This window comes from Achroia grisella, unplaced genomic scaffold, assembly GCF_030625045.1.
Source record: "Achroia grisella isolate CSIRO2021 unplaced genomic scaffold, CSIRO_AGI_Agris_v1 utg241, whole genome shotgun sequence".
NCBI lineage: Eukaryota > Metazoa > Arthropoda > Insecta > Lepidoptera > Pyralidae > Achroia > Achroia grisella.
Window position 1 is genome coordinate 1,553,085 of NW_026712734.1, and position 26,080 is coordinate 1,579,164.

At 30.4% G+C, this 26,080-nt stretch overlaps 1 protein-coding gene across 2 annotated transcripts in view; it reads right to left on the bottom strand.

Annotated features, from left to right (window-relative positions):
- LOC131842702 (sodium-independent sulfate anion transporter-like) overlaps positions 1–25,725 on the bottom strand; it is a 28,808-nt gene extending 3,083 nt beyond the window's left edge. Inside the window, exons 1-9 of one of the 2 annotated variants that reach the window (XM_059191280.1) lie at positions 25,277–25,725; positions 8,016–8,228; positions 5,945–6,140; positions 4,046–4,185; positions 2,860–2,940; positions 2,331–2,494; positions 1,506–1,660; positions 961–1,122; positions 314–426 (exon numbers count right to left, since the gene is read on the bottom strand). In XM_059191280.1, coding sequence (XP_059047263.1) covers positions 314–426; positions 961–1,122; positions 1,506–1,660; positions 2,331–2,494; positions 2,860–2,940; positions 4,046–4,185; positions 5,945–6,140; positions 8,016–8,216 — 1,212 coding nt within the window. In that variant the 5' untranslated portion in view covers positions 8,217–8,228; positions 25,277–25,725. Of the gene's footprint in view, positions 1–313; positions 427–960; positions 1,123–1,505; positions 1,661–2,330; positions 2,495–2,859; positions 2,941–4,045; positions 4,186–5,944; positions 6,141–8,015; positions 8,229–22,274; positions 22,367–25,276 lie in introns of those variants that run through there. The other variant, XM_059191281.1, reaches the window with a different exon arrangement.
- Between the last annotated feature and the right edge of the window lie 355 nt (positions 25,726–26,080).

Genomic DNA, 26,080 nt, shown 5'->3' on the forward strand with positions numbered 1-26,080 from the left:
GTTTATATCTATTATACAAATCATCCTATGAAGACATTGATTTCATATAGCAGAAAATATTTTGCTCGACTGAGTGTAATCATTATAATAAATAGCATAATTTTTACACTTAAAACAAAATGCAGTATTCGTATATTACGTGTTTCTTCGTGGTGACAAAGAAGACAATTAAGAAACAGACAAATAATAAAAGAAAATAGTTTACTTGAAAATTAACTACACATAATTTATATTGCAAAACAATTTTGGCCAGGTCGGCCAGTACATATATAAAATAATGGGACAATGATATTTTATTATATATATAACTTACCTCATATTCTATCATAAATATCACAGCACAAATTATGACGGCAGCAAGCGAAGCTTTGGGAATATAGTAGAAGTACGGAGTCAGTAGACTAAGTGCCAGTAATACCAGGATACCTATAAAATAAAAGAGTATTTTATTACATGAGACTCTAGTTAATCAGAATCACATGATTGTAATAAAAAAAAATAATTTCTGTTATAGTGTTGTTTAGCAAGACCCAAATTCCATAATAATGTAAAGCATCTTACTGAATTTTTAGTTTTATTTATATTATTCAGGCAGTTATAGTTCAGACATATTCTATTTAAATAAATGTATTCTTTTAATTTGTATTGTTTTAAATGTATCTTTGCGTTAGGGAATTTTTAATTGGGTAGGTATATAGTTTCGGGTGAACCCCATTAAAATGTGGTCGAGAAATTTAACATCAAGTTCCACCTAATCAAGCCATTGAAGACTATATCTTTAATTTATTCAAATTACATTATTATAACGATAAAAAACTCTTCCTTTTTTCTATTTCAATTTTTACTATATAGATAGATTCAGGACAATATTGTATGTTAAATATAAAAGCGACTTAGAACGGCTAAGATATTGACGTGGGCATATTACAACTTCATATTTTTATTTGTAGATTAACTTACCAGTATAGAGGCTCCCAAATTGTGTAGCAACACCACTAGCATGGTTCACCGCGCTGCGAGAGAATGAGCCAGTGATAGGCATAGCGCCTACGAATGAACCCAATATGTTAGAGAGAGATAGTGTAAACAGTTCTTGTGTTGCGTCCACTGATTCTCCACTAGCTGAAGAAAAAATTTAATTGTAAGAGAGATTTAATTTTTGTGAGCCATAAAGTGCCTAAAATATAATTAATCCTATGATTGAAGTGTAAAGGTTTGTATTTTACTTATAATAATTATTATAAACTACTTTTCTATTAATAACTAATATTAAACGCACAGTTTTCAAGTGTTAAAGGTATAGATACAGAAGAGAATGGAAAAATATATAAAAACATATTACAAAAAAACAATCATGCACTGTTACAATTTAATTAAATTAATTTTTTCACCTACGTATACTCGTATTTTTAATCTCAAATGTAAGAGCAATAGACATAAAAAATATAAATAAGTGAAGGAATATTTTTAAAAGCTTCGTTTAATATATTTATTACTGTACTTACCAAATGCTTTAGCAATCGCCACATTACCCAATACACCTATAATAGGAACTAAAACTATGGACGAGCCAAGATTTGAACACATTTCAACAAAAGACACCTCTCTTCCTTCATGCCACGTAGTGAATGGTGGCATGTTCCAACTTGGAAGACCTTCTCTGAAAGAAAGAAGTTGTTTTTATTTATTACAATATCTGCACCTGCGTTAATGGAACTATGTCCTTCATGACCCTTCATCGTTCACAAATGCAGTAGTGACAAGTAATGTCCCAAGTGGCAATAGACAATTAAGAATAATAATTTTAACATTCAAAATTATTAGGTTGATACAGGTACGGATTATAAATTAGCATAAAATTAAAATTAAAAAAAAACCTTCAACAATTATATATAAAATAATAATGGGACCAAAGTATGGTGTGCAATATGTAGAAGGAATAAAGAGTTACAAAAATTAGAGTAATGTAATGAGAAATGAAAAAGGCATTCATTTTCTTCCCCTTTTGTAAGAAACTATTATAAATGTGTGTGTCGTTTTATTAACTTACTACTACTAAAGGTCCTAATGAAATTTGACGTAAAGATAGTTTATATCACAAAGACGGACATAATAAATATCAGATAATATAGACGGGTCAACAGTTAGTAGATTATAAAATAAAAGAAAAAAAATATATAATGAAAATAATTGGCAAATGTATTGAGACATACAAAAACAAGATATTTTATTACGTAAGGGGGTATCATTTAAATAATAACTTATAGTACTGAGACTATCTAATAATTAATTTTTAGGTTATTATCTGTTAGGTAAAATGTAATTCTTACCTTACAAGACCATTAAGATTAAATGGCGACATAGAATATATATCAAACATAAATGCCATCAAGGAGCATAGCACAACTATGATGGCATTTCTAGATGTCGATAATAACCACAGACTTTTTTTTAAAACTTTCTGGCTCGGAGGTACATTTAAGTCTTTTAATTTCTGTAAAAGAAAACAAATACATTTTATTGTATTTTTTTATTGGAACAAAAAAATAATCATATAAATATCTTAGAAGAAAAAGTGGTACAGAAATATATGTACGAGTTCCACGGTGAGTTAAGAAGTTTTTTTATGGATCATGAAGTCAGGTCAGTTAGCCCATCTTGACAAAATGGCAATTACGATGGTTTCCAAGGGGTCTCGCGTTGAGTCAATCGGACATAATACATTTCTAGGAATGGTGTTATTAGTCCATATTACTAACAATCGCCTTCCTCCCAGTTGAGTGAGGTTGTAAGTCGTTCGTATCCCATAACAATAGTATAGAAAAATCAATATTTTTATATGTACAGACTTATACTTACACGCATAAGCAGTAGAATAATTATACACGATAAACCTAAAACGGTGTCAGCTAATTTCGCATTTGGTATATTTACAATCACCTGAAATATAAAAAACACAGTGTAAGAGTTAACCACCAAAATATATTAAATTCACTACATTCTTTCTTTTCTTATCATTAGACTTTTGGGATGTTTGCTTAAATTCTCTAAGGCTCAATATGGTAAAGAGTTTAGAGTTATTAATGAATAATTACTGAAGTGTTTCCATAGTGAAGTAATTACGTTAATGATACATAATAATATTCTAACACCAAAAACTTCCGCTTGTCATTGAAAAGGAATACATTTATACACCGTAGAATCTAACTGATTACGGATAGTGTGGTTTCAGATGAGTTTCACGTTTACACTCAGATTGTGGAATGAACTGTCTGCTGAGGTCTTCTTTAGAGACAACAGCACGGAGCATTTCTAGAAGGATTTCTTAAGGACTGGCAATGTCCAGTTGATACTCCTGGTGTTTCAGGCGACTATAAGCTACGGTAACATTTTACCATTGGATGGCCGTAGGTTGCCTTGTCATCACTATAGTATAGGAAATTATACTTCCAAATATATTTTAGCTATAAAAGAAATATTTTTAATGGTATTTAATCAAATTTATTCCATGATTAATATTGTAATAGGTCACTGATACGTCAGAACACATTTAATGCAATAATTCATAAATATTGAATATTAACAGATCGCTAAACTTCTTTATTGAACGGTTAATGTATTATTGAATATTATTAATTCTAATTTTATTGTGTTTATGAACGAATAATTATGATAAAAAGACACTATAAGATTATTTAATATACCAATTAAACAGTGACAAACAGATTTATAACTAAACGTTGAGTTATTATTAGTCTGTTGGTTTTGTAATCTCATATTAGGTACTCTCGTAATATTATTCTCACTTGGTTTTTATTTTTTAATTGACTTCTAACGTGACATATCAATAAATTAATAAATAAGATATAAATATAACATGTGGCAACTACTATATCCAATTACAATATCTATCACGTGTAACAAAATGTGAATAACTGCGCATGAAATATTTATTACCTTAATATAAAAAAATGTAAAATTGTTGTTGTAGCGTGACAAAGTCATAAATAAAGTATACCTACTTATTTTTAGTTCAAATGCATACCTTGGCTATTGTATCTAAAAATCCACCAGATTTGAATTTTAGTCCCAATAATCCTTTTAATTGTGATACAGCGATGATTACAGATGTTGCTGACGTGAAGCCTACGGTCACCGGGACTGATATGAAGTCTATTAGAACTCCTGTATAACAAAAAAAGTCAAATTTAAAACAGAATAAAATTCATTCGTATTATTATTAGTCAATATTATGAATAGACTTGTAGAGCATTAAAGTGTGTAATAACTGCCCGGAGGAGAGACAGGATACCTATAATTTTGTCTGACTCCAATGCATGGCGTTGATCATATTTAAGCTATATATGAAACGTAGATGATTGGGCAATCACAAGACACTAAAATAAATTTCATTATTTCTTATTAATTCTCCTCATAACAGCTTTACCAATCATAATAAAGTTATATAAGGAAATATATGTAGGTATGTACTTGTCATCGTGATGTGGTCTGGTCATGAACACATCAGATAATATTTTGTCCGATAGTGTAATCGATAGGATAGTATAATTAAAATTGGTATTTTAGATATACATGATGTTGAAAAAAAGGGTAATTAAAATCAGTTCAAGACGAAGACGATAACATGTAATATCCAATCAAATTTGGATTGGAAAAAATACAACAACATTAATAAACTCCCTTTGGAAGACGATTCAAAGCAGTAACTGACTGGTGTTTATTCGTTTCAATATGTTTATATTGTGTATACATGTTTTCGTACGATGATCACCAGATGTGCTACACACTAAGAACAAAATAAATAGAGGTTAAAATCCTGATATTTAAGATAATGAAATCCGAGTTAAAATTAAGTATTCATATGGGGCCAATAATAAATTATGTCACACCAATTTCGGGAATTGTTCTCTCTCCTCCCTTTACAGCAGGTCACATAATACTTAAAATTTCGTGTTATTATTAACATTGAAATCTTATGTCTACGACCCTACCCAGAAAGGTGGTATGCTAGATTTCATTATTTTCAAAAGAAGTCTGAAATTAATTCAATCTCTTGTCACATTTTGTCACACCCTCCCCCTTTTAACGTGTGACGTAATTTGTGTAAAAAAGTATTTTTATTTTTATAAGTATATGTGTTTATGTTAAAACGGACGTCAATAATAAATATTGTCAAATACATTTAATGTTTCAGATTCAGTTAATATATATCCAATAATCGAAACTTTATCATTACTGTAGATAAATTTTGATAACAAAATATGTGATTTTCACACAGACTCTGTTATCAAAATTTATCTAGCATTGACGTAATAGATATAGTTATGTTTTCAATGAGTCATATACGTGTTAATAGGTCAATGTTATTTTCATACAAGAATTTTATGATGTTAATCATAAAGATCATCTTCTAATATGTTCAATACTTTAAGATTTTATAACAGTCGTAGTTTTTTTTTGTAAATATAATGTTTGTTTCTGAGGACTGATTTAAACGACTGAGTGATTTTATTTCTTTTCACATATCATTCTATGAATTATATTGCAATATTTGAATTGTCATACTCTTTGCGTTATAAATTACTTTCTCTTTTTAAGCTTAGTAAAATTAAATACCAATTTTGTGTTGTACCATACCATACCATGTACCATATTTATTACTGTAGTATTGTATAAAAGTATTCTTTAGGCAAGAAAGGCACACAGTCACAAATGGTAGAGATGACATTAAAAAAATATATAGTCATAATACAATAATTACATGATGCATACTGATATTATAAAGAATGCAAATTTAATGACATCGTAAATTTCAAAATTACTGTAGCTACTTAAAATATTCTATTATTACTTGAAAAGTACATTATTCAGTATGAATATGTAGTCAAAGTCGTAACGAGTTACTCGCAAATTATAAACTTACCTAAATGCAACATTCCCATTATAAGTTGCACTACACCAGTGAGAAAACACAGGAGAACGGCATAGTCTGCATTCCTGCCTTGTATTTGTTCATACGTCATGAGCGCTAAGAGAGCTGTGGGACCGAGCGTTATGTCTTTGCACGATCCGAATATAATGTACACAAAACAGCCCATAAAAGAAGAGTATAGGCCATCCTGGAAAAGAGCAGAATATTAAATTACGTACCTACGTATTATTTTGTATCAGTGTTTTCAAACCATTTCAGTGTCATGCCCCACCTTAAGTTTTATCAAATTCTTATGCCATACATAATTTATAACATTAAAATAATGAATTGTTAAAGAACTTTACTTAAGAAAAAATAATAGGTTTTAGGTAAATTTTCAAAACTTGAATGAAATTGAATTGTAATGAAATATTTAAATAAATATCTCGGATAATTGTAACAGAGAGTGCATTTTCCAATCTAATTAGTGCAATTCGAAAATGACTATTATTATCATTCAAATGAGGGCGTGGGCCCCATGTTGGGAAACACTGTTTTATACGATTTAGAATGGCAAACAAGCTGAGGGCTGTAATAGAAATTTGCTATCATAGTTATAGGTAAATAGTATAACTATGAATACCCACGGTCCCTAGTTTCTTTGTATTTACGTTTGTTTGATTTCCGGTAGGTTGAATTTGGAGACTCGCCTTTAATAATACGCATTTTTGAAACATGTTGTTCGTGTGTACGTTATTTTTTTATCAGTATTCCTCCTTGCCGAATATCTCTATTAGAATAACATAATATTTTAATATAATAATTTGACTAGTTCGAACTAATTACATGAAATTATTTATGGAATTACTCAATTATGTTCTTGCTTTAATTTTAAAGCTTATGTATGTAGTTGGTACTTTGCATAGAGAAGCTACTTACTTTTTATCTCAGTTGATCAATACGTGACATATATGAATCAACTGGGACTATGCCGGTCAAATAGGCGACTTCAAATGAAAACCATATAATAATTTTAATATTTTAGTGGAGTATTGTATCGGTATACGCTGGGTATCAGTGGAGGATAGGAAAGAGGAACTTCAGGTTTAGTATCCCATTGTGACAAATTCACCAGCATATACCACGACGGCTTCCTTGTGGAGGACGATCTGTTAATGACCTCCTTGTTTGAAAAGAGGTCACTTGTCCCATTACTAACAACCCATTTTCTCCACTGATAAGTATTCGTACACAATATAAATTACAAACACAAGTAAATACTCTCTGTATTGAAATAGAACATGCCACTCTGGCGTAAAAATAACGCGGTCAGAATTAATGTAATGTATCAGACTGAGAGATAAAGAGAAATATCGATAATTGATGACTCATACGTGAAACTACATAAGACATTTTGTTTGCTTCTACATTTTTCTAACAGACGCTATATTTATCATTTACGAAAGTAAATCGGCAGTTATGGAATTGTTTGTAACGCAATTAATTAAGTACTATACTACATTATATGTAAAGGAAATGTTTATATATATAATATGCATGTAATATGTTTAATTATTGTATAACATATATATACTTTAAAATTTAAGTATTTAAAAAAAATATTACTACGAACTAGTCCATATTGATGTTAATGTAGATTAGTACATTACAGTATACTTATTTATTTCTGCCTCGACATGTAATTACGTTTAGTTTACAGCTTTTCATTCATTTGCAACTACAGAATAATCAATTATTTAAAAATAGAAGTCATGATTTCATTTGAAGGATATTCAAAATATTCCTTTCATGTAGCAATTCATACTATCTTCTAGCAGCAGTAGAATACTACTGTTTACCCCTGCTCTGATGAATGAACAGTCATTTGAAATTTTTCCACATGTAAAAGAACGTCAGAAAGAAGTACCCACGCCAAGTAATAGCATAGCCTGTGTTATGGGTACAAACAATCATACCAATGAATAGAAATGTTTGTAGAATGCGAGGAATCTAACTCGCGACCATCGAAAAATAAAGCGGTGAGCCTAGGTCGTCATAATACATATAACGTTTTCTACTAAACCTGAGGGTTCAATCCAGCTAGCGAGGCATACGCTAAAGCTTGAGGTATAACTGTGAGCCCAACTGTGACACCAGCAATTAAGTCAGCAAGGGCTTTCTCTGAGTTGTACTCTGGCATCCATTTTGTGACAGGTAGTCTTTTATGTAAGATCCGTTTATACCAGGTGTACTTTTTAAATCGCTGTTTAGATGGTGAGGACATGGTTCAATATATCTGTGAACAAATAATAAGTCTTATTTTAATGATATTAAATATTAAAATACGTTGAAATTATTTGTTCTACAAAAAGATAAATTAATTAAATTCTTTGAAGTTTTCAGAACACATGTGAATAGTCAACAAAGTATGCTGTTTATGCATTCGATAAAAGGTGTAGCGTGTGGATAATCCGTTATCCGATAATTTAGTAAATGCTCACTGTATACATAATTAAACAAGATTTAGTTAATGGACTCTATATTTTGCATAATATGAAAATATAGAATGAAGAATTTTTCTAATTTACCACTACCATATGTCAGATTCGTTGCTTAGTTTTTAGTTAAATTTCAAATTATGAGTGACTTTACTTTTATTAATTTATTAATAAGGCTAGAAATGACGACTAATTAATTCTAGCTTATTTTTATTACCATAATATTTTTAAATGTAAGAATAAAATACAATAAAGTGAAGCCTACCACTATACATTAATGAAAATCGCAAACAATTTGGATAAGTCGTTTCTGAGATTAGTGCGCACAAACACTCAAAATAAATAGAAAACAATTGTAACAATAATTGTTCTGGAGTTCATTATGTTGATCCCTCAATAACAGTTTTTCTCATGCGGTTGGTTGGTTGGTTGTCTCATGTACAAACACCCAACAGTGACATTTTTAATTTATGTATACTATGTATACATAAAATTATGTACTATTATGTATACATAAAATCTTTCATATTTAATAGCAAGAATATAAGACTAATAATATGAAATAGCAATTAATTGGTAAGTTGTACATTACTTAGTAATAGACGCTTATTTGAATTACATTTAAGGAATTTCAAATTTCAGGCTCCATAAAATTAAGTCAAACTCTATAAGGTCACAGTATAAGTCATGGTCACGATGAGGTAGGTACTTCTGATACCAAAGGGTTAAAGTGTATCAGAAATAACTTGATAGATGAAGTTAACGAACTTGTATTACAAAGATAACATGGTATTATTACAACCTCAAATGATTTTAAAATAATCTTGCATACACAAGTTGAATATACAGGTACTATAGATGAGAAGTCGGTACGTACCACATTATCAAGACTAGATTATAGTAAATAGATGTACATATGTAATATTTATTGTTTTTGTGATTTTGTTTGGATTTTGTAATAAAAAAAAAAACATTTACAGCAGCAGTTCAATTTTAAAATAATAGTCAGAAGTTAAACACATACATAAAATTCTCACATTCGATGTTTTGGGGATATAAATTTATTTATAATTAATTTAAACCGTTTATGAAACAATATACTAAAACTTTACTAATATTATAATACAAAACTGTGTCTGGTTATTAGGTACATTCATGTTTTCGATTTGGATAACATTTAGCTGAAAAAATATATTTGAATGCCGAACATAGATCTATCTAAAAAAAATGCATAGTAAGCATCTAAACGTTTTCATTGATATCAAGGGTATAACTTTGAAATATTCCTTTTTACAAATAACTTACAAAAAAACAATATAATTAATATTTACTTACTACTAACTGTACAGTTGAATACACATAAGAGATTGTTTCTAAATGGTGAAAGTATTGATTAATACCGACCAAATCAGACAAGAATAATTCGTTTTGACCACATAATAAAAAGTACTTAGTATATATAGTTACGAATATATACGATTGGGGGCGGTGCCTAGAATAACGAGTTACACCTTCTCTTTGGGGCTTACAAAGCACTACAGGGAATATTGGGCCAGTTGATTTAATTTAAGACCCTTTGTGTCGCACACTTCCAATTTCCTAATAAACGCCTACCGCTAAACACAACCGATGAAAAACAAAGGCTCAGCGGTAGACCTAAAACAGAAAAGGGTCGCAATAATCGATGGATTCCCGTTTTGTTGTTTGAAATAATAAATATCGAAACCACTATTAAGCCTTTGTTGGATATAGTTGAAAGGCTGGAAAGGCAATGTGGTGACCGGCAATATTTCTAGGCCATATTTATAAAATTAGGGGTCATAGTATAGGAAACAGTAATATGAATAGGATTTGATGACCTTTTGATATTCCGTAATAGCATCGTTCCATCCATAGAGAAATCTAGTAAAGTTACGTACGATTGACAAAATCCAATTATAGCCAATGCCCGAAAGGAAACAAGCAAGTAGAAATATAACATAAAGTTGCGTTTCGTGGCTAAAGATTCGTGTTCTGGGAGTTGGGAAAAACAAATCAATTACTGTCAATTCACCACTTACAGAATAACTATTGGGAGAGAATTACCTATTAAGGTGTAGGGCGTTCGGACAGAAGCGTCGGTCATGTTCAAGATAATATTGTGGTCCGTTGTGTTAATTTGCGATGAGATGTAACATTGGCCTAATAAAACCTTTGGTGAACAATATCGGGCCGGGTCTTTGTTGCCTAAACCAGGTGGGTCTAGCCAATTATTTGCTAAAATTGGGTTGAGGATTTCCATTAACTCTCTTGTTTGTTTATCTTAGACATTGTTAGCCTATCGTTGTTTTCGATCGTTATTACTACCGCCATAGATTTATAGTTTAATCTTAAATTGTGATTATTATATTTTTACCTTAAATATGTTCACACAATAAAAGCGAATTACATTTAGCTTACACCTACATTTAAATACTGGTTGTATGTGTATATTGACACTTGCAGTTTAGCAGTCAGTAGAATCTCTGACACAAGAAGAATAATATGGTAACCTTAGACGCGAACAAGTTAGTAGATAAGGAAGTGGTAAGTAACAGATAAATTATTTCTTTAATTATATTAATTTTTGGAGTAGTTTTAAAATAGACGTAACTTCATTACTGAAAAGATTTGGCAATTCATTTTATTAGCTTTCATATAAATGTTTAATACTTCAGCTATGAAATGTTTTAACTATTGGTTTTAATTTTTAAAAAATAATAAAAGATAACCCTGCTTATAGAAACGGTGTTTAAACTATTATGATGATGAAGCCACATCCTTGCGGGATGTACAGACAAATATTCTATATACTTATGTTATTACTTAGTATGCTTAATAATACATTATTCCGTAAGCAGTACGGATTTCCGAATTATGCTGTCATTAAGTGAAATTGTTATGTAATTTTCTGCATAAAATATCAACCAAGTGGCCTTGCTTAGGTACGTAATACTATATCATCGCCATCACTTCAAGATTAGATTATACGTATGTATTCACCAGATTATTTTTTAGCCGATAGTAAAGAATTAATAATCTATGATAATTCTTCACAGCGTTATTTAAACCCAAATAAAGAATCAAACCCGCGACTACGGCAGTAGAGTGAAGCAATAGATTTTCATCAAATTAATAATTTTAATTTAGTATCTACAAACTCTTCCTAGGTGAAGTGTATACATATGTATGTGCTTATATATACGAACGCATAGATGTCAACTCAATAAACTACTTTCAATATTCTAAAGTAATTAATTAATCAAATATTCATTTGCATAATAATCGTATACACGCTACCCAGGCTCACCTTGAGTTGGTTTCCTGATTTGTTCAACTACAACTATTCCATACCTGGACAATGCATCTTTCTTTTTAATATGTCATTTGTTTCTATACAAGGTTTTTGTATTATCAGCAAATTAACTTTCATAAGGCTTCATTCACATCCGCACATATTTTTGAAGTAAAGTAACATACGTACTTTACGATATATGAATTGCACACATTCTTATAATAATGAATCATAATGCTTTCTATAAACTATTATCACAAGTTAATTACGCAAATTTTACTCATGTATTTATTTACGAATATATACTTAGAAGTGTGTTGGCGGCCTTATAATGAGAAACAATAATTAAACTATAGATAAATTTGTTGTAAGGGAAGACATGATATGATCCTCTCATGTTACATATATATGTATATATACAACAAGCAGACGCTTAAAATAATTACCTAAATTATAGAAAAAAAGAAGTTTAAGCATAGTTAATTCCGGAGTAAACTGAGCATTTTTCCACAAAATCATCAAATGACAAATCTAACACTATAATAAATTGGTTTTTGATTCAAATAAAAACCTTCTAGATTTAGCACTTAGTGACTGAAAAAATAGTGAATAGTTATGTTTACGTATTACATTTTTTCGTTTTTTTTGTCAGAATGATCGTTTGCTACAAAACATGGACGGAAAGATGTTGTTGATAGCGGAAGCTTTATGAGATTTAAGAATTAATGTATCCTAAAATGGTGATCTATCATTTAAGACCGATATTGGGCACGTAATTCTGCGATCAATCCCACGCGCTCTGTAGGGTAACCAAAATAGACTACAAACTAATAATAGTGTATTAAACTTTATTGTAAGTAAAATGCATATTTGCTGTCATAAATAGATATATACAATGGTAAGCACTTTCAAATTCTTATATGTATTAAGGTTGGTACTGACTTAAAATTGATAAATTATTATAAACAAGTGAAGTAAATAAATAAAAATATATATATTTGGAACTTTTATATATATTATTTTATTTACTAAAAGAAACAAATAATAGAAGCAAGCAAAAAAACTTTTAATGATTAATTTTATGGGGCGCGACGTTGTTAAATGTACTGTAGTCGTATTATGCATATATCTATATAAAATAATTAAATGATCGTATTCAGATGTTCCGTTGGCGTTGCTTTTTCGGTCAGTCCAGTAATTTAAGCAATATATAATATTTAACTATAATGATTCAAAATCAGTAATATATACTGTGTTCTTGTCTGTATTTGGTCACCCTGTTTGTAGGTAAACAATCTGTCAACGTCTGACGAAAGTGTCGCTAAGCCTTAGCGCTACGAAAAAATGATAATCTAAGAAACATTATATCTAACATACGAGTATACATGGCTATACCTAGGTTACATCACTACCACTGGTATTCTTGCAAGAAATGTGAAACAATTCTGTGACTTCTTTTGAATATCATAACAGAAATATGGAAAGTAGATTTAACGATTCGAAGTAGCATCGGCAAATTTTTTTCTACGTTACTTTACCTAATAAAATTAGCTCTCTCTTCATATTATTGATTACATATAGCTTATCTTTGTCGGTAGCTAAATTAGAAAACTAAAGATTTATAACTAATAAATTATTATGTATTTTATGTTTGTATACATAATATCTAATAAGAAGTCGTAGTAAGAAGCATATTTTTTTACCAGAGAGTCGTTTAAATAATTTTATTTAAATATTGTGAGTGGAACAATAAAGAGTTTTCAATTAATTTCATTTAATTCTGAAAGATGCAAAATATAAGATCCGTGATAGATAACACATTCAGAACACACTCAAAATAACTATATATAATCTGTCAATACAATACCAGACAATTACGTTTGTTTTAGACGGGACTAGAATTCAATTTCAGTAACATATTTTTATCGTAACTACTACGGACCATATCGAAAAACTAATCAAAACGTTGCGACCGAATCGGAATCAAACGTATGCTATGCATACAAAATATCATGCACAGTGGGGAGTTCAATACCGTATAACTACTAGATATGCTATATCTGTAAATATAAAATAGCTCTTAATATAACGAGTACGATGCGAAAGTTCAATGGTAGTGGCAAGAATGTGAGATGACACTAAGTACCTACTCTTACATCGTATAAAATATGTTTGCACCTGCCTGGCTATGAAACCATTCGATCATGTTAATGTAATAGTAAATACATATGGGATAAAGAAACTAATGTTATATATAATATTACAGCAACCACAAAACAATACATCTCGAAGATTAAGAGCTGGTATTTCTCCAGCTGCCACTTCGTAGATTTATCACAATTACCGTATCTGTGACTTTTATCTGTATTTGCTACTATTTTAATGCATATTTACATTATTAGTATTATAAATGTCAAAGTGTGCCTGTCAGCCTGGCTGTTCATTAACTTTCTTTTTTATCTTCCAGTCTAGACAGCTGAACAAATTGTAGTGAAAACTGACGTGATAATAAATTGTACCACGAGAAAGGACATATGCTTTCTTTTATTTAAAAAAAATACCGCAAAAAAAGAATAGTCACAAAGCCCCAAAAAAACTATTTTCTTAACTACATTGAGAAACTTTAAATATAAAGATTAATTCCTCTTTCCGTTGCTTCGAACTTGATATATGGCCGTTGTTGGTTATTTTGAGATAACAATTTTTCTTAAATACCTACTAAAATCTCGCATGGAACCAACATTTTAATTTGAGAATTCTATATCGTAGTATGTATGTCTAACTAATTAAAATTCCAGTGGCCAATGTGACTATTTATGTCATGTAACGGTCACTTGTGAAAAGTGTAATGGCCAGGTAATAAGGGCACCGTCCTCTCTCTTGAATCTTAATGTGTAATAAATAAAATTATTCACTTACAAAGTGATAAATTAATGATTTAATAATAACATCGAGAGCTTTAAATAACATTTTATTTACAACGGAATAATAAAGTTCTCTAAATTCTATAGTTGTAATATACAATATTTTTTTTATTTATTTGTCAAATTATTATAAGTAAAAATACATAAGGTTAGTCATATGCTAAATCGAAAGGCAGTACTAATGAAATTGAACTAATTACCTAAACGTGTAACGTGGAAAATTGAAAATATTTTGCAATCCCATGAATGGTAGTTTGTGTGAAAGGACACAACCGCGACATGACGTGAGGTATGACTTTAAATTTAGTCAAAAATATGAGGCTTATCCTCGATCCCGTTGCACCGTATAGCATCTATGGCTCTAATAAATAAATCTACATCAAATAAAGTAAAAATACACCTAAGTACATATTTTCTATAGAATAATTCGCGCCAAACACGGGTTGATTACGTGGCAAAGATTTGTAAGTTGGGCCAACTTGTGGAGGCATCGCACGTAACAGTCATTAATAGTCTTCAGTTTTTGCAACATCTATTCAGCAGGGTTCCGAAGAGGTACACGGAGAGATACAGGTATCATTATCTAGTTGCAAACGGAGTTCTGTAATGTTTGGTACTACAGAACTACAGAACAACACAGATTAGTTGTCGATGAAAATACATGTACCTTGGACATGAATAGAATACTCATGACCATTCACTCTAACCTTAAGTAACCTACACCACTCCCTAAACTTGCACAAAATATTGAAGTCATCTATATTTCTTTTACGTCATTGAAATAGTAGACAACAACTGATTGTTATGAAACCTCTTTTTAGTTTAATTTTTATATTTAAAAAGTAATGTATTATAAAATTATTATTGCAAAAAAGTGACATTATATTTTTCTTTCGGAATTTCCTAAAATATTTTATTTCTATATATAAATCCATTCGTCCTATGTACCTGCTGTCCCAGAACCTATTATCATATATCATATATCACAACATCATCGAATTATCCAATCCATCACATTATGGCGCCCGTGACAATCCATCACATGATGTTAAGTGGTAACGGTCGTCTATAGGCAGGAAACGGAATGTTAGTACTGTCGGCAAATAACCCCATGGCTACCAATGTACCAAGTCAGGATGACCTCCATGTGGGTTTCCCTGAAAACCATCGTGGTAAATTGACATTTGCCAAAATGAGCTAACTGACTAAATTAACTATACTAACTAAAAAATCGGTCGCCTTTGTTGTAAGGAGCACCACAGACATTTATAAGAAGCGTTGCTAGTTTGATATATTAAGGTATTAATTGGTACAAATAACAAAACACAACGCATACAATCAATTAAATTCCAAAACACGCTACGTCAACCTTAATTTTTATTACATCAATTGTGTAGTATCTAAAAACATTGTATCTTGTTACATTCTTTGTTCTACAAAACGTTATATTTTTCGTTAAGCATCTACATTATATTTACATGCATGATTTATTAAGTTGTTACTTAAATAAGTAACGGTACCTACCATTGTTTGGGAAACATTTTATATCTTTATATAATTTTCGTATAGCATGTTTCATCAACAAGTTAGCGATCTAGGTAGAAAGTTACTATCAATACTTTTTAACAACTCTTGCTTTTGTGTCTGAGGGAAAGGGTCTTGTAAAGCTGTTTGGGTCGGGACAAGTTGGGTTAGAGGAAATGAAATTCAGGAAATAGATGACGAATGACCCTTTACAAAAAATAATTTTATATCTTTATAACCTATGTAAGGTTATAAAGATATAAAATTATTTTTTGATAATATGTAGGGTAAATAAAATAACTGAAAAGCATATAGGATACTTTACAAAAAATCATTATGAATACAGTTTCGATTCATTTATTGTATTTACAATTGTCTAATTGTCATGTTAGAAATGACTCAATGTAGGTACCTTATATATAGTAGGCAAAACAACAAATAATTAGTGTAAACGGATAATGAAACATATTTTAATGTTCTATTTGTGTTAACAATAGAAAATTATAATACCTACTTTATGAATTTCATTCATAATTTTTGATCGTCATAGTTTATGATATATAAGCATTGGTGAATAGTCACCAATGCTTATATATCATAAACTATGACGATCTATCACTATGAATAATCTAATAATATTATTTTTTTCCAACATACCTATCCTTCTATATTTTTAATGCATGACACTGGAATGGTTCATCTGTCTTACGGTTTACGATGATTTAGCACCAGTGGAGGATGATAAAATGAAAATGAGGTCACGTCAGTAAGTAGTAAGTAGCCACGATGGGCTACTTACTACTTACTTACTGACGTGACCTCATGTTCTTTTTATCAATAATTTCACCAGAAATTTATCATTGTAGTATTACATCTCCGACGACCTCGGTGGTCTAGCGATCCGCGACCATCGGAGGTACAAGTAAAGCGTGCTTTAATCGTACGTCCGATGGTCGCAAACATTTGTACTCATGAGAGTATGATTGTTTGTATCGATCTGGGTGCTTTCTATGTACATATAATGTATGTAATATTATGTATGTATTTACGAAAGAAAAATCTATGTATTTGTATCAGTTATCTAGTATCCATAACACAAGCTTTAGCTAGCTTATCTTAGGTCTAGATGGCGCTGTGTGAATTGTCCTGAGATTATTATTATTGTCTTCAGGAGGAACCGCGTAGATGTCAAGCTGACATGATATATTGCTAGTAGTGGGGTAAACAGTCCACATTACTGACAATCACTTTCTCCCCATCCTCCTAATAAATTTAAGGACTACATATGTTCAATACTGAAATCACAATGTATTTGTTCAAATGATGATAATGCACATCTGTAGAGGCGGGACTTGGGACCCTTTTGGACTCTCTGGTAACAAATGAAGGGATCCGTGTTAGTCTGCCGATTATACAAGTCGCCGATTCATCACGCGGCGCGCCAGGCGGCGCAGCACGTACTTTGCTCATCTATTTGACCCGTCTGAAATGCGATCCGTCAACGCTATCGGGACTCGGGACCAGCAGCGCCCTTCGACGCACAACAAAATTATTTTTAGAAGGTCCACCAGGTCGGATATTAGTGATAAAGCGAAGTCATTTTTACAAACACAAGAAGTTGATAAATCTGTAACCGTTGGATGTTGTTGAGAAAATACACACGAAATTTGGTACCAATAGCAGGAAGTAGGAGATATCTAAATGTATTCTAAAAAATTAACAATAAAAGATGGAAAACTGAGTAATAAGGATAACTGAGGATTTGTAATATTTTATTAGGTTTTAATTAATATGTGATATTGTGTTTAGCTACACATAAATATATTCTATAATATAACAACACTGTTTTATCTTTTTTAATTTTGCAAGTCTGCAGAATTTTGCAGTCGTTTTGCAGAATTAAAAAAGATAAAATGCAGTACATTTACATTAAATTTATTTAAATCAATTATCTCAAAAGGGGTTTGTGTTTCACTGACAAGGATAATCCAATAAAAATTGATAGGATTGATAGAGATATATGCACTCATCGTTACTACTGGAAATTCTATATAAATATCCAATTCGGTAACTACCTACAAATAGTACATTCAAATGTTAATATTTATGGCGCACACAAGCGTGTTTACTCAATAAAGTGATGGTTTACGCAGAGTTTGAACACAATATTGCATTTTTTGTCTATATATCTTTACACCAAGTTCATTATGAGGAGAGCAGAGAGAATATATGTTATTAGTTTTTCCTAACACACAACTCGTACTTTATTTACCTTCACTGTTCTTTTTTCTACAGTTTCTTAATGAACCACTTAGTCTTTTGTATTTTAGAAACACAAACGTACACGATCGATACATTGGGGGCTATAGATGATGTTGAAAATATGGCATATAAGTAGACTATCTATTCCAAGTTTCTAATACATGATTTTTATTTAACTGGAATGCCAAACAAACTTACAGCTTACCAGGGGAAAGTGGCAATCGTCATCTATATTCACGAACAGAACCACAATACGTGTAATTTCTAAAGCAATATAAAAAAATAGGCGTTGTGATGATTATGGAAGCTTGAAAGTAATTATACAAGTAATTAGTAATTAGAATACGAATCCTAATAGGTAGATACTATTTATTTTACAAAACTGAATGTTCGGATTTAACTATAAATACGAATGTTATAATATATGCCGTATGTGTAGTGTTTCGGATAGACAAGAGCCTACTTTTTATCGTAGCCAATCAATTTGTCTCAGTCAGCCGAAGTCGTGGTCAACAAAAACGTAACCCTATAAATAGATACACAATTTAATACGCCTATTATAGCAAGTCAAGCAGGAAGACTTCTATTGCTAAACTTAAATTGTATGACAGGTTACACCATGCGAAATATATTTAATAGTATTTAATAGTCATAATAAAATGTTTTCATAAATATTATGTCTTTATTAATTATGTTCAGATATTTGTAATGTAAGAGTTTACATTACAGTTGGAAGGAATAATATAAATTCCTAGTATTAAGAAAAACACCTACTTTTATACGCAAAACACCTACATAAATAAAGAAAAAAGAATTACTCTATGATAATAATTTGCCTTCAACACGACAGGTTACATACATTTTTATTATGATTATACATCATACATATTTTTATATACATTTATTAAAAAAAATATTTATTCCTAAATGGACTTTTATGGCAGCTGAATTCGGAAAGCTGATTTTTTTAATGCTTTAATATAAGGTGTAAACTGTTTCAAAAGGCCTTTATGACTTCTTTCGTGTGTGTTCGCAAGTGAGTGCTTTTATGTCGGAAGTTTTTTATTGCGCTCCATTTTAAACTCGGAGCGAAAAGCGCCGATAGCGTCCCAGATAAAAAAATACAACTATATTCCTTTTTCGCTTTTACTGTACAGTGTTAAAAATTTAAGTAGTTATAAGTAAAATTCACTTTGTTAAATAAAGTAAATATATTAATGCCTGATTAAGAAAAGTCGATAATCCAGGAGGAACACGATAAATATAACAACCAACACATCGTCTCTTAGGTATTCCTGTGCGAATGGAGCCTTATGTTTCTTAGGAACAGTGGGTCTGTTCCTAAGAAACATAAGGCTTTATTCGAAGGCTCCAAAAAGGTTTATTATTTATATTCGAAGAATTAATACGATTCGCAATCCTTACACACACGTGAATTTAACCACGAAAGCGTAAGTTGATCTAAGAGTCCCGTATTGAGTGACAAACGAAACAAAGAGTGGAATGTACGCGTGGGGAAACAGACACTAGTCGTGCGTGAGTGGTGCCACAATAAATGTGTAAGACGACGGATTTCTTTTGAAGTTTTGTTTTGCCAAAGGAAATCTTATTTTATAGAAAATTCGCGAGTCAAGAGGACGATATGTGACTAGATTCGGTTGAGGGTAATAGAATATCTCGATACGTATTGTCGTGTAGGTACAATTTTATTTGCCAATATCGATTTGTTAAACAAAAATGCACCTTAGTAAAATGAGAACGTAAATGTGTGTTATGAATATTAATAATGTAACAAATTCACCAGTCAATATCTTTATTAGTTCAGATACGTAACTAACTATACATTCAACAATAAAATAATTTATTGATACATATACCAATATACCATTATTTATTACATTAGTGGTTTTACAAAAATATTTATATTTTTCACATGCAACAGACAAAAGTCTTAAAGCTGTAGCTTGAAAAACATGTCACACTCTTTATATCTTTTTTAGAAGTTTAATATCTATCTTAATATCTAGTGACCACGGCTAGTGCAACCTAGTCGAAACGTCGAGAGAGTCGAAACATCTATACCTTTATTTACCATATAATAATTATTGTTAAGACTCGGTTAACAATATAAAGTTTAATATCAGTTACATATCAGTAGGTTGATCGATAAATTTTAGAAATAATTTTAATAGTAGTATTTTTAATAATAGAAATAGTAAGATATCGTGATTTTTACTTATAGGTAATAAGTAAAAATCACGATATCTTACCATGTTTAACCGGTGATCATGGTGATTGAAACACTGCTGAAATATCGGGAACTCAGCAAATAAATATAAAACGTAACCGCATCAAATTTAAAACAGTATATAATTTATACCTATTTTTTATTGTTATTACATCCTCGTAATATTTGAATTTCAATTTATAGTATTTAAGAATACCACTAAATTTCAATAGTATGCCGACAGAAAACAAAAGTCAATACGACTCAAAATAATTTATATACCTATTCTACGAAATTAACGATAAGTTCATTGAACCAACAGTGTGGTAATCATTTGTTAGTTACAGCTACATTGAAGATAAGACTACACATAATAAAGAATAATTTAAAAATTTTAACTGACTATAAAGGTTAAATATTTGTTTAGTTGTCTAAGAAAATAATTTTAATATGGTTAAAATGAAACAACATTGGAATCACTTTAAATAAAAACACAAAACATAATAATATACCAACACTGAAATTGAAAAGATATCACGTAGGATTATTATAAACATAAAAACAGCATAATCTCTGAACACGACACGATTAAAATCGGTGGGTAGACCCACGTTTTACTAGAGTAAAACCTAGAACATGTTCAAAAGAGATAATTATCTTTACATAAAATAAGCATATATTAAGTTAACTCCCGAATTTCCCGCACAGGAGCTAACGAATTCCGTGAGGGCAAAACCACGGGGAACCACTAAGTGTTGCCCTTGGTTTTGCCGGTAGGCACTAATGCCTACCTAAATTAATAATCGTCGTAGTCATGCTTGCTCTACGATCAATCCACTGTCTCATTCCAACGGGGATCGAATTTACGACGATCTGAACTACGATGATATTCGAATCTCTAGCGAAGCCCTAAGTCCACTTGTATCCGTCATGCAGGAGATAGTATTCAGTTACACCAAAAGTCCGTTTTGCGGGTTTGGAGTCCACACTGTAGGTACTCGCCTACATTGTAGCCGGTGAATATGACTGCATTTGACTTTGAAGTAAGTAATCATAAGTATCATTACATAGGGATCGTTCAATTAGATTGCTAAATTGGTAATTAAGTTAATTATTACAAACGTATAATGGTATAGATTTCTCTTCTAATAAATTGGTTAAAGCATCTCAATTAACACGCAATTATAAAGCTAAAGCTGTCTGCGCGAAAGGGACATTTTGATCATGTTTATATAACTGCATACTATGTACACTGTGCATTAATTTTTACGTTTTACTTTATTATAAAGTATTGGGATACGGGAAATTATAAGAAGCTTATTGAAACAAGTATTACATTACACCTACCTAAATAAAAACAAATTTTGATTAGAAAAAAATTCTGTAAACATCACAAAGTTGAGAGGAATATTAGTTCTAAAATAAAATATAAACTTTTATCTGTATCTTCGAAATCTACCTAAATGTAAATGTCTGCAAGATCTTTTAAAAAAGGTGACAAATGTAAGATATAGAATAATATAAAAAAGAGTAATTGTAAATTATACGTTATACCTATGCAATATAAATTTTTATTACAAAATATTAAACTCACCAATAACTAGTAGAACCAATCCGGATGTAACTAGATTGAAGTAAATGTGATTGAAAACGTAGGTATACCAACTAAAAATATATATTTGCTTACTAAACATACGTTAGCTTGCACGACACGCCGGTCTCACTACTGAATTAGCCTTGGTATATCACTAACTACTCATTTGGCTATAATGAACGATTGTATTGTTGCATCACTACTAATATGTAATTTCAATTGACGCCAGTGAATTGAAATTATACCTAGTTACAGCAATCAGAGCATACCGAGAACCTTAGTTTGCTTTTTTATTGTATTTCGCAAACAATTTGGAATAGGATGCGGTTCCCTATTCGACTGTATTTTCATAGCATACTAGTCCCGAATACGCAAACAGTTTGCTTGTGTTGGTTATTTCCACCAACATAAAAAAGAAGGAAGTTGTTTCAATTCAAGTATATTTTTTGCGTGTATATGTTATATGATTAGTTGATTGGTATATATGGTGATAACAATATATAACCAATAGCGTTCTGCCTCGGCACTAGTGAAAGATTATAGAATGAGGATAAATTGAGTGAATTAGGCCATCGTGGCGAATTCAGTAGTAATTAGATAACCACGATTGTTTTCAGAAGGTTCTGGCCAATTGTAATTTCGCTCCTATTTTATTTAGTAACCTAAGTAGAGTCTGTAATACATTGAAAGCACAGAAAACAATACAAACAATCATACTTATGAATATAATTATTAGTATTTTGCGAGGAATCGAACGCACCGCACTCGAAAGTAAGGCGGTGTGGATTACTCATATCACCAAGCTTTCATAAATAATTGTAAATAGTAATAATTCTACTACATACATGCTACTATAAAGTGGCATCTATAAAGGATGAATGATGTTCAATTTACCTTCAAAACATAATACATGAGATGGAGAGAAAGCCAAACTTTTAAATTGAGGAAAGGTAATAAACAAAGATACATACTTCATACAGACCAGAAATTTATTTAAATATTGTATTATTGGTATAAATAATATCAAATTCTATAATTTTATTATTATTAATAATTTTAGTGGAAAGAATCGGTTTTACCTATGGACATTAGATTATCATGAGAACTCCATATATTATACACCCACAATACTGGTCATATGTACATTGCCATTCCAGAGAACTAAGATTTCATGTTTCTTGTTCTGCAATTTTACTGCCTAATCTGCACCCTACAACCATTACATACCTTATAAAGCAAGCTGCTTGGTGGTTGAAATAGGGAGATGTAATAAAATATCTCTATAGTTGCACCAGTAGTATAGTGGGATGGGGATTGGTCACCCATTACAATGTTGTATGTATGTTGGACTCCAGTCTTCGCAATTAGCCTTTCATTCGGGCCATTGTGCGTGCACATTACAATGTTAATGCTAAATAATAAAAGTTATAATTGTAATTCAGGATGTAATCTATAAACTTGATTTTGATAAGAGAATTTTTTAAAAAACACTATTTAAAATTTTATCACTGTTATTTACAATTATACCCATTTTAATAAGGAAATTTAGTTAGTATGATGTTATGTAGATAGCAATCCTCATACTATCTACATAACATCATACTAACTAAATTCTGTCCCCATCTTCTCTATGTGACAATACGAGAATAGTCAGTGATTGATTATAATATATAAAATTTAATTAAGATCCTTTCAGCGAGCATCCAAACTTAGTATAGTATCATATTTGATTTGGTTGGTCAGAGCGAGCATCATGAGTAGTGAAAGTGAGTATGTATTTGCATCAGCAAGTGGCCCTTTGTATATAGGTATACCGGTGTCTCAGTAGTCTCGGGATCTTCTCAAAGTTTCTCTCCCTGCAATAAAATAGACTGAGCACCCCTATAGTGCAGTATTCAAGTTTGTCTCAAGTAAGAATAACAATGTGTAATGTCATTCAACTACTTTAATAAATTCTTTTATTCTGTTTAAGTTATTAAGGCAATAAGAGAAACAAAATTCATATTATAGGCATTGAGTTTTCAAATTTGACTAATTATTAATTTTGTTCAGAGGCGAAACATGTGTTACAATATGGATACACTCAGTAACAGTTGAAATTAAATCACTATTAGAGAAGTATAAGTTTCCTCACTGAATATTTGTAATCCTCACAGATACTAATTGTAACGGAATTAAACTAAATATAAATTTATTAAGTAACAAAATAAACATCTGCAAATTAACAACTTATTCAATTAAATATATGTTAAATTTAAATTTATTTTAATATTTTTTAATTTTGAAAGTAGTGACAATATTTTCTAATTGTAAAAATGAGTGTGAGTGCTATTTATGTTTTTCAATTAAATATTGTATTTGATACCTTGTGTATACTATGACAATCTATTCAGATTTATTCTGTACAATAACTTTATATTTATTATGGTTAAAAGCAATGAAAATTTTAATACACCTAGTTTCTTAAACCAGTTTATTCTTCTACTTCATTCTATGCTTCAATCCAGTCAGAGGGGTCATTTTAAATTTATACATTTTGCTAATTCTAATGAAATTAAACTATATTTATTGTGTGTATAAGGATAAATAAACAATGTAAAGTAGCCATTATTAGGATAATAAAATTTATTACGTAAAATATATTTTTAGATTCATCAACCACCCAGGTAGGTTCTGTTATAGAATAAATTACATTTATATAATAATACTTATAAAATTACTTACTGATTTTAAAAATATTTTTTTTGTAAGTAGGTAAATAAATAAAGTTAAAGACTGAATTTATGAAAAACCAATGACACATTTTCATGTACTTATTGTTATTTTTTATAATAAATTGTAGGGTTATATCGTCACAGATTTAAATAAATACTTATTTATATGTGCCGGATATTTATTTCTTCACAAATTATATCGCTGAGGTAAGTTTAGTTCACGTAATACAGTGCAACGTTTACGAAATCAATCAGTTGTACCTATTTGTTGATATATAAAAAGCTTACCTCAATTTGCACTCCTCAGATATTCAAAATCAATAATTTATAAAGGAACTAGAGTCTACAACCCATTACTGTTTTTGTTTAAATTAATTTTAATTCACAAAAATTGTACGTTAAATAGTAAATTTACACGATAGAAAGACGAGAAACATATGGAAAATGTCAATAACAAGTGACAACTAAAGTGAATGAACTAAACTGACATGAAGTTAGTAACTGAAGAACGTCCGGAAACCAAACACAGAGCATTAAGTTTTTTTCTTATATTTTCTTGCCCTGGATGCAGAGTCTTTTAAGTTAAACGATAATATTTTTGTGTATAAAGTGTTATTGTCTTACTAGTATTTTAATTAGGATTTTTCATCGCATCATTTAAATGACTTAGTGGAAATTTGTTCTTACAATACTCAATTCGCAGTCGAAAGTAAAACGTACAATTTTGAAATTGCGCTGTGGTAAATAAACTATTACTAATAGAATATTGTTCTGTATTTGAAAATTTAAGGTAATATGTAAGCAAAAAATGTTGTATTTTGGTTTTTATTTTAGTTAATTAGACTTTGTATTACAAACCCCTCTGTTTGAGTGTCTCTTTCTCATCTATTTAAGGCGCCAAGCAGCTTGCTTTATAAGTTGTATTGAGGTTTAAATATAATTTATGGCAGATATGAAATTACAGGATCGAGCATTTTAATGGTCTGCAATAGAATGGAATGGAGTGCATTACTTAACGGTGTGGGCTCGGTGGTCTAGCGGTTTAGCACACCGCTTTACTGTCCATGCTCAGTTCTTTGCACGGTACAAACA